Consider the following 10,000-nt stretch of genomic DNA (forward strand, 5'->3'; position numbering starts at 1 on the left):
CTGGAAAAAGCACTGATTTAGATGTCTCAATGGCACATCCTTAAAGTATTGACATTCTATCCAAGGCTTCTCTGTTTGATGGAGCTGCTGCTCTTCGTAGAGAAGAAATCAAAGCCAAAAAGTACTTAGGAGAAATTCTACGCAAGATTCCTCACCATCTGCTGTGCCCCTAGTGTTCAAACACTTTAGTCGATGGGGTGAGAAAGCGCTAAAATATCTAGACGATCTCTCACATCTCTCAAGAGATGAAAGTGGCCGAAAGAATCCTGCCACCTTTAAATTATTTTGGAGACGTTGTCTTTCTGTTGAGCTGCAAATATGTAATGCTTCAGTAATGTCAAGGAAAGCCTATAACATCCTAGGTGGTCAAAAGCGCAGTTCGGAACTGGACACCTTTCAGTTTTTTGTTCATTAATTAATAAATAGTCATTATAAGACCCTGTCAGGGTCAACTGTAGTGTATCGTGTATTAGACTTTTAGTTAAGAGTTGCGTAGTTTGATTTAGCTTGTAATAGTTCTGATTTATGAAAATATATTTCTTTGACAGGCAGACAGACAAACAGACAGACAAAACAACAGACAGACAAAACAACAGACAGACACACAGACACACAAACAGACAGACAGCCAGAAATCAGACAGACAGACAGATGGGACAACAAACAGACAAACGGATGGACAGACAGAGAGACAAACATCAAACTAAACAATAAGTACCGCTTGTGCCACAGCAGCTTCTCCAACTAGCATATCACCCGACACATAAGCCACCCATGATGGTGTCGTTCTGTGGCCCATGTTGTTTGCAATCACAACTGCATGATCATTCTCCCAAACAGCCACACAAGAGTACGTCGTCCCAAGATCAATACCAACACACACTTCATCACAAGATACGTCCTTCTCTACCAACAACAATTGAAAACACAAAAATCATACAATATCATATCAAATACAATAATTTAATAATTTATTTTAAAATAATTTAATACTAATTTAATACTACTTTAAAATAATTAAATAATTTATTTTAAAATAATTTAATAATTTATTTTAAAATAATTTAATAATTTATTTTAAAGTAGTATTAAATTATTTTAAAATAAATTATTAAATTATTTTAAAATAAATTAATAACTAATTTAATAATTTATTTTAAAATAATTTAATACTAATTTAATAATTTATTCTATAATAATTTAATACTAATTTAATAATTTATTTTAAAATAATTTAATACTAATTTAATAATACTTTAAAATAATTTAATACTAATTTAATAATTTATTCTAAAATAATTTAATACTAATTTAATAATTTATTTTAAGATAATTTAATACTAATTTAATAATACTTTAAAATAATTTAATACTAATTTAATAATTTATTTTAAAATAATTTAACGCTAATTTAATAATACTTTAAAATAATTTAATACTAATTTAATAATTTATTTTAAAATAATTTAATACTAATTTAATAATTTATTTTAAAATAATTTAATACTAATTTAATAATTTATTCTAAAATAATTTAATACTAATTTAATAATTTATTTTAAGATAATTTAATACTAATTTAATAATACTTTAAAATAATTTAATACTAATTTAATAATTTATTCTAAAATAATTTAATACTAATTTAATAATTTATTTTAAGATAATTTAATACTAATTTAATAATACTTTAAAATAATTTAATACTAATTTAATAATTTATTTTAAAATAATTTAATGCTAATTTAATAATACTTTAAAATAATTTAATACTAATTTAATAATTTATTTTAAAATAATTTAATACTAATTTAAAAGATCTAATGGAGTTCTAATGGAGATTCTAATGCAGAAGAAGAGATGACACAAATAAGTCAGAAACGACTATGTGACGTAGACTACGTACCGTCCGCGTTCATCTGGGGGTCTTGGTTGGTGTCAGCGTTTGTTTGTTGCTCGTCTGCAGATGCCATGATGTTATGACACGTGACGTGGACTAATGGGTGACAGTGCGCATGCGGAATATTTATATCACGTGATGATAACAATTTGTACGCATGCGTATATTTCTATCACGGAAATCGTGTGTGTTTCCTTTATTATTCTAGTTTGACGGCGCCTTTGTCGTTTCACTATCTCCACATAGCATCAGTCAAGACTTCACATTATCGAATAGAGCAGCTCATAGCTGTGGCGCCAGTTGCCGTGGAAACGACACATCAACATGTCGGACGACCTCAACGATTTCATTCACTTACAGCGCGCTAAGTTGGAGAGAGAAAGACAGGAATATGCGACCAGCACACCAACATTTGACGTCAATCGAGACAGACATGCTGACCAATATAATGAAAACGATGAGGTTGGTCTATAAAATGAGAACGAGAGATGAAATTGAATTCAAAAATTTTCGTTTCTAATTCACAATAGAGAAGGAAAAGTGACAAGCAGAAGCAGACTCATTCTGTTTACTTTGCACACGGACCAGAAAGAGGTCAGTTTCTGTATTTGTCTAACTGTAGTAGACGAATTGATATTTACTCTCTTCCAACTTGACTTGGTTGACTTGCAATTGATTTCTGTCTATCTACTCGTCTACCCGCCGTATTTTATAAGATTTTTTTGTTAGTCTGTCGGGTTTTTTAGTGTGTGTCACTGTGTGTGTGTGTGTGTGTGTGTGTGTGTGTGTGTGTGTGTGTGTGTGTGTGTGTGTGTGTGTGTGTTGTGTGTGTGTGTGTGTGTGTGTGTGTGTGTTTGTGTGTGTGTGTGTGTGTGTTTGGAGTAAGGCATATAGACCGAATTTGCACGTTGCTGTTGGTTACTATCTCACTTTTTCTGTGTGTATCTCTGTCTTTGTGTCTGTCTCTGTGTTTGTCTGTTTCTGTTTCTGCTACGTCTGTCTGTTTGTCAGTCAGTCTGTTGTCAGTGTGTCTGTCTGTTTTTCTGTTTGTCTGTCTGTGTGTCTGTCTGTGTGTCTGTCTGTCTGTCTGTCTGTCAAATCTTTATATTTCATACATATGAACTATTACAAGCTATAGATATGAAAGTCTGTTATATATCAGTTAGACCCACACGGGTCTCTAAAAAATTATCAACTTAGGTTGCATGCAATTGGACACTATATATGTCACTAATGTCATTTTCTTTGCTTCGTGAGCGGTTCATCTTCTGGATGAGAACCTTTGTGTTGCACCTTTGGAGAGCTACAGCGAATCTTTTTCTCCAGTAGCACTTGAAATCTTGGTCACTGTTACCAAGGTCGATGTTTTTACTTAATTGAGATAATTGAGACAGGAATGATTGTGCTTGTCTCCCTCAATGATCGAAGTGTTCCATAACTAGAGGCACAAAGTTGAGGCATAATTCACCAGGCAGGACCTTCGACTGGTATTTCTTGACTTTCCTCTCTTCCTTTCTTACCGCTGCTCTCCCGTCTTCTCAGGCTGCTCTTGACAAGATATCGGCACACCATGGGTGGGCCACAGACACATCTAGTTCGATGTCTGTTCCGGTTACTGGATCCATGATCGCTGTCAGGTTGATCCTCGCAATCACAGTACCTTTCTCTGGGCTCTTGTGGTTTATGTGTAACTGGCTCAAACAGTCGGACTAAACACCTACAATGGTATTATGGGTCCAGACAGGACATCCTCCAGTCTTACACATCATGAGATGGTATCCCTCAGAATCCAGGTCTTTTCCGCAATTGCATCTTGTAATCCATTTTGAGGAGTCTACCGGCAATCCCAGTCTCAAAAAGGTTGCCAACTGAAATTCTTTTGGTTTTAGTGTAAACCTTTGTGAGTTTGGGATAGCATCTAGCCATGCTCCCGCCCCTCTTCCTTGAATTGACCTCAAACGCGATACTTCTTTTGGACAAGTAGCTGAGTCAATCCTTTCACTGACTTTAGACCTGAGCAGACTGTCTGTTAGCTTTCGCTGTAAGTTTATTTCAGTTGTCAAACTGGATAGGTGGTAGTTGGGATGGATGGCTTGATGTAGTGAATGACTAATGGTGTTGTCTTCCTTGTCTGTCTGTCTGTCTGTCTGTCTTTTTCTTTGATGTAGATATTCAGCACTATGTTCATTAGGATAATAGTTATGACTTCAGACATTTCAGTAGTTTTTGTTAATGCTTAGAATGCTTTCATTTTTGCGATTGTTACATTTACAGTTTGGGATAGAATAAAACAATCTGTCTGTCTGTCTGTCTGGCTGTCTGTCTGTTTGTCTATGTGTCTGTCTGTTCATTTGTCCATCTGTTTGTCAGTGTGTCTATCTGTTTTTTGTCTGTCTGTGTGCTGTTTGTCTGTCTTTTTGTCTGTCTGTCGGTCTGTTTGTTTATGTGTCTGTCTGCTTGTCTATGTGTCTGTCTGTTTTCTGTCTGTCTGTTTTCTGTCTGTCTGTTTTCTGTCTGTCTGTGTGCTGTTTGTCTGTCTTTTTGTCTGTCTGTCTGTCAGCTTGTCTATGTGTCTGTCTGTTCATTCGTTCATCTGTCTATCTGCCTGTCTGTCTGTTTGTCTCTTTGTCTGTCTGTCTGTCTGTTTGTCTGTCTGTCTGTTTGTCTGTCTGTCTGTCTGTTTGTCTGTCTGTTTGTCTGTCTGTTGACCCATTAAACGGTTTTCATGTTTCTGTTTCTGTGTGCTTTTCCTGTTTTTGTCTGTTTTTCCCTATTAATTCATAACTCACTGTGTTTCTAAATCACAGAGAGTTCTAGTTCACCTAGAATGCCACTGGGCAACTACGAGAGAAAACAGAGACAACTAAGAGAAGAGAGAACACAAGACTACCAGCTCTTTCTACAACAACAACAACAACAACAACAACAACCACGAGTAGATGCTCTTGTTGTTCTTGTAACATATGTGTCTATCATATGTGGCATTCCGGGTGTCTTACAGAGTGAAGGCCGACATTATGCTAAAGACAATCACAAGACAAGTGGTACCACTCTCATGCTTACAGACAGAACGGCTGAAAAAGTTAGTCAAATTATATTGTTACACGTGTGTGCATACAGGAGAGATTTGACATACGGGACATGCGGTATAGCGCGCGTTACATGGGCGTGGTTTAGGTAATACCCTTGTCAATTTGTTTTATTGATATTAACATGTATCTTCCAACTTGTTAATTCTCAGTTTCAAAGCAGCAGACGGAGTATAGCTAGGCGATGTACTTTCTATGCATGTGCATTACAGTTTACCAGTAATATAATATATTACTTATTAATATAATATATTACTTATTAATATAATATATTACTTATTAATAAAAATATATTACTTATTAATAAAAATATATTACTTATTAATATAAATATATTACTTATTAATATAAATATATTACTCATTAATATAAATAGGTTACTCATTAATATAAATAGATTACTCATTAATATAAATAGATTACTCATTAATATAAATATATCATCTATTAATATTAATATATTACCTATTAATATTAATATTAATATATTACTCATTAAAATAAATATATTACTCATCAATAAAAATATATTACTCATCAATATAAATATATTACTCATTAATATAAATATATTACTCATCAATAAAAATATATTACCCATTAATATAAATATATTACTCATCAAAATAAATATATTAGGTATTAATATAAATATATTACTCATCAATATAAATATATTACTCATCAATATAAATATATTACTCATTAATATAAATATATTACTCATTAATATAAATATATTACTTATTAATATAAATATATTATTTATTAATATAAATATATTGCTTATTAATATAAATATATTACTTAGTAATATAAATATATTACTTATTTAATTATCTGACACCAAGACCAGAAGTCAGTCAAGTTGTATACGTTTGAGTATGCTACTCGCTAAGTCACATGACTTTTACAAAGTGCCATCCCTTATGACTCGAAGCTCAAACTATCGTTTTTATACTTTGTACTTCAGTCTTTGTTTCGTTGTTGTTTAGACGTACAGCACGTGGTTTGTGTGTAAACATGTGTTGACTGTGTCTGCTTGGTAGGAACGTCTCCGAGCTGAACGACAAGCAGAATACAGAGCTTTTTTAGAGCAGAAACAGAAGACTGGCAGGAGAGGTGTTGACAACAGACAGCCGGTTAGTTGTTTACTTGCGACGTTTTCATTATGTTTGACTACAAACTACGAATTCTGTTGTGGAGTGTGAAACTATTAGTAATGAGATCGAGACATTTATATTGTTATGTACTGTGTATGTTGATTGCCGTGTGTGTGTCTGTGTGTGTGTGTGTGTGTTTGTTTGTTTGTGTGTGTGTGTTGGTGTGTGTGTGTGTTTGTTGGTGTGTGTGTGTGTGTGTGTTTGTTTGTGTGTATGTGTGTGTGTGTGTGTGTGTGTGTGTGTGTGTGTGTGTGTGTGTGTTGGTGTGTGTGTGTGTGTGTGTGTGTGTGTGTGTGTGTGTGTGTGTGTGTGTGTGTGTGTGTGGTGTGTGTGTGTGTGTGTGTGTGTGTGTGTGTGTGTGTGTGTGTGTGTGTGTGTGTTGGTGTGTGTGTGTGTGTGTGTGTGTGTGTGTGTGTGTGTGTCTGTGTGTGTGTGTGTGTGTGTGTGTGTGTGTGTGTGTGTGTGTGTGTGTGTCTGTGTCTGTGTGTGTCTGTGTGTGTGTGTGTGTGTGTGTGTGTGTGTGTGTGTGTGTGTGTGTGTGTGTGTCTGTGTGTGTGTGTGTGTGTGTGTGTGTGTGTCTGTGTGTGTGTGTGTCTGTGTGTGTGTGTGTCTGTGTGTGTGTGTGTGTGTGTGTGTGTGTGTGTGTGTGTGTGTGTGTGTGTGTGCATGTACACAACGCCCAACATGTCTGCATGTGCCTTAATTCTCATATAATAAAAACAAACAAACAAACAAACAGACAGTTAACTGAGTCAAACACAGACACCTTGCAATATATACGACTTTCTATTTGACAGTGTAGTCCTTCTATTTGTGTAGACATTTACACCAAATGACAGCACAAGACGACACGAGGAATTGAGACAGAAAGAGGTACGTACACTACAACCCCAATTATTCTGACTGTTTCGGTGGACATCAAATTGTCCGTACAATCAAAAGTCTGGATAATAGAATGATGTGGTGACTTCCTGGAGTCTCACTCATACATGACAGTCAAGTACATAATAACAAATACATTAATATACAGCAATAGTACGTCAACAATAACTCAACATGTGTACACATTAATATTTAGATGTCAATGTCCTGTATGGTTGCAATCTTGGATTTGGTTCACACGTTTCTGTGTTGGAATGATGTCACGTGGGAAACACGTGAAAGCGCGTGCTTTTTGGGTTGAAATTGTTTTTGAATTTATTGAAATGTTTGGATGACTGGTTGTAGTGTAATTGTCTGTAAGTTGATCACACACACACACACACACACACACACACACACACACACACACACACACACACACACACACACACATACACACACACCACACACACACACACACACACACACACACACACACACACACACACACACACCAACATACACACACACACACACACACACACACACACACACACACACACACACACACACACACACACACACACACACACATTTCTGTAAGTGATTCATTGAATTATATTACTGGAGTGAGATGTCAATACATTTACTATTACTTGTAGACATCAATAAGTGAACGTCGTAGGCATCTGGCTTCTTTGAGACGACAAGAAGAAGAAAAGTATGAAAGACAGGTAATTCTCATTCCACATTTGTTGTGTTAGGTTATTTGTGTTGATTGACATTAACTTGACAGTATTCTAAAAATCAACACAACAGACGTGCTGTGAGGGATGATGTGAGGGACAGGGGGTCACGTGATTATGATGGTTATGATGACATTTTAGAGAGAAGAAGACAAGAGGAAAGGAGATATAGGTGAGTTATGTATTGCGTTTTCTTATCATGCTGATAACACACACACACACACACACACACACACACACACACACACACACACACACACACACACACACACACACACACACAATCACAAACACACACAATCACAAACACACACACACCTGGTGTCCATAATGACAATCACATTGTCTGTGTTAGATCACAACTGTATGATGAAGGGAAGGATTATAGTGAGACATTCAAAGGACGAGAAGACAGGAATACACAAGATACGATGACAAACAGAAGATGGAGAGAAGATGATGAATTAGATAGATGGGTAAGTGATACACAAGTTGACAGACAAACAGCTGAATGAGTGGACACACAGATGGACATGTGGATGGCCAGATGAATGGACAGGCAAACCAGATGGAGCTTTTGTTGTAGTGATGGACTGTTTCTAGTTTACTTGTGGGTTAGTTTTAGATGTTACCAATTTTAATTTAGTATTTTGTTTTGAAGTTAGTCTGCATATGTATGGACAGACAGACAGACAGACAAATTGTTATATTTGAACTCTTGCTCTACTAATAACAATCGCTAAGTTTACGTATGTATAACAATAACAGTCAGACAGACAGACAGACCGTCAGACAGACAGACCGACAGACAGACACACAGACAGACAAACAAACAAAAAAGTTGACGGACAGACAGACAAACAGACAGACAGTTGGACGGACAAACAGACAGACAGACAAACAGTTGGATGGATGGACAGATAAACAGACAGACAAACACAGATGGATGAATGGACAGGTGGATGGAAGAACAGACAGATAGATAGACAAACAGACAGTTGGATGGACGGATGGACAGACAAACAGATAGACAAACAGACAGACAGTTGGACGAACGGATGGACAGACACACAGTGACAGACAGACAAACAGACAGACAGTTGGACGAATGGATGGACAGACACACAGTGACAGACAGACAAACAGACAGTTGGATGGACAAACAGACAGACAGACAGTTGAATGGACGGACAGACAAACAGACAGATGGATGGATGGATGGACAGACACACAGAGACAGACAGACAAGCAGACAAACAGACAGACAGTGGATGGACAAACAGACAGACAGACAAACAGACAGTTAGATGGACGGACAGACAAACAGACAGATGGATGAATGGACAGACAGACAGACAGACAGACAGACAAACAGACAGACAGTGGATGGACAAACAAACAAACAGACAGTTGGATGGATGGATGGACAGACACACAGAGACAAACAGACAAACAGACAGACAGACAGACAGTGGATGGACAAACAGACAGACAGACAAACAGACAGTTGGATGGACGGACAGACAAACAGACAGATGGATGAATGGACAGACAGACAGACAGACAGACAGACAGACAAACAGCTAGACAGGTGGATAGAAGAACAGACAGACAGATAGACAAACAGACAGATAGACAAACAGACAGATAGACAAACAGACAGTCGGATGGATGGACAGACAGACAGACAAACAAACAGACAGACAGTTGGACGAACGGATGGACAGACAGACAGTGACAGACAGACAGTTGGATGGACAAACAGACAGACAGACAGTTGAATGGACGGACAGACAAACAGACAGATGGATGGATGGACAGACAGGCAGACAGACAAACAGACAGTTGGATGGATGGATGGACAGACAGACAAACAGACAGACAGTTGGATGGACAAACAGACAGACAAACAGACAGTTAGATGGACAGACAGACAAACAGACAGATGGATGAATGGACAGACAGACAGACAGACAGACAGACAAACAGACAAACTGCTAGACAGGTGGATAGAAGAACAGACAGACAGATAGACAAACAAACAGTTGGATGGATGGATGGACAGACAGACAGACAAACAAATAGACAGACAGTTGGACAAACGGATGGACAGACAGACAGTTGGACAAACAGATGGACAGACAAACAGTTGGATGGACAAACAGACAGACAGACAAACAGACAGTTGGATGGACGGACAGACAAACAGACAGATGGATGAATGGACAGACAGACAGACAG

At 36.9% G+C, this 10,000-nt stretch overlaps 2 protein-coding genes across 2 annotated transcripts in view; one reads left to right on the plus strand and one right to left on the minus strand.

Annotated features, from left to right (window-relative positions):
* LOC134183823 (heat shock 70 kDa protein-like) overlaps positions 1-2,002 on the minus strand; it is a 6,379-nt gene extending 4,377 nt beyond the window's left edge. The window contains 2 exon segments of the mRNA XM_062651393.1: positions 719-906; positions 1,907-2,002. Coding sequence (XP_062507377.1) covers positions 719-906; positions 1,907-1,973 — 255 coding nt within the window. The 5' untranslated portion in view covers positions 1,974-2,002.
* A 79-nt stretch (positions 2,003-2,081) lies between these two features.
* LOC134183142 (centrosome and spindle pole associated protein 1-like) overlaps positions 2,082-10,000 on the plus strand; it is a 14,041-nt gene continuing 6,122 nt past the window's right edge. The window contains exons 1-9 of the mRNA XM_062650611.1: positions 2,082-2,362; positions 2,431-2,494; positions 4,708-4,835; positions 4,902-4,982; positions 6,039-6,131; positions 6,972-7,025; positions 7,676-7,747; positions 7,810-7,931; positions 8,115-8,235. Of these exons, the coding sequence (XP_062506595.1) occupies positions 2,225-2,362; positions 2,431-2,494; positions 4,708-4,835; positions 4,902-4,982; positions 6,039-6,131; positions 6,972-7,025; positions 7,676-7,747; positions 7,810-7,931; positions 8,115-8,235 (873 nt within the window). The 5' untranslated portion in view covers positions 2,082-2,224. The remainder of the gene's footprint in view (positions 2,363-2,430; positions 2,495-4,707; positions 4,836-4,901; positions 4,983-6,038; positions 6,132-6,971; positions 7,026-7,675; positions 7,748-7,809; positions 7,932-8,114; positions 8,236-10,000) is intronic.

The sequence above is a fragment of the Corticium candelabrum genome, chromosome 8, assembly GCF_963422355.1.
Source record: "Corticium candelabrum chromosome 8, ooCorCand1.1, whole genome shotgun sequence".
Classification (NCBI taxonomy): Eukaryota; Metazoa; Porifera; class Homoscleromorpha; order Homosclerophorida; family Plakinidae; genus Corticium; species Corticium candelabrum.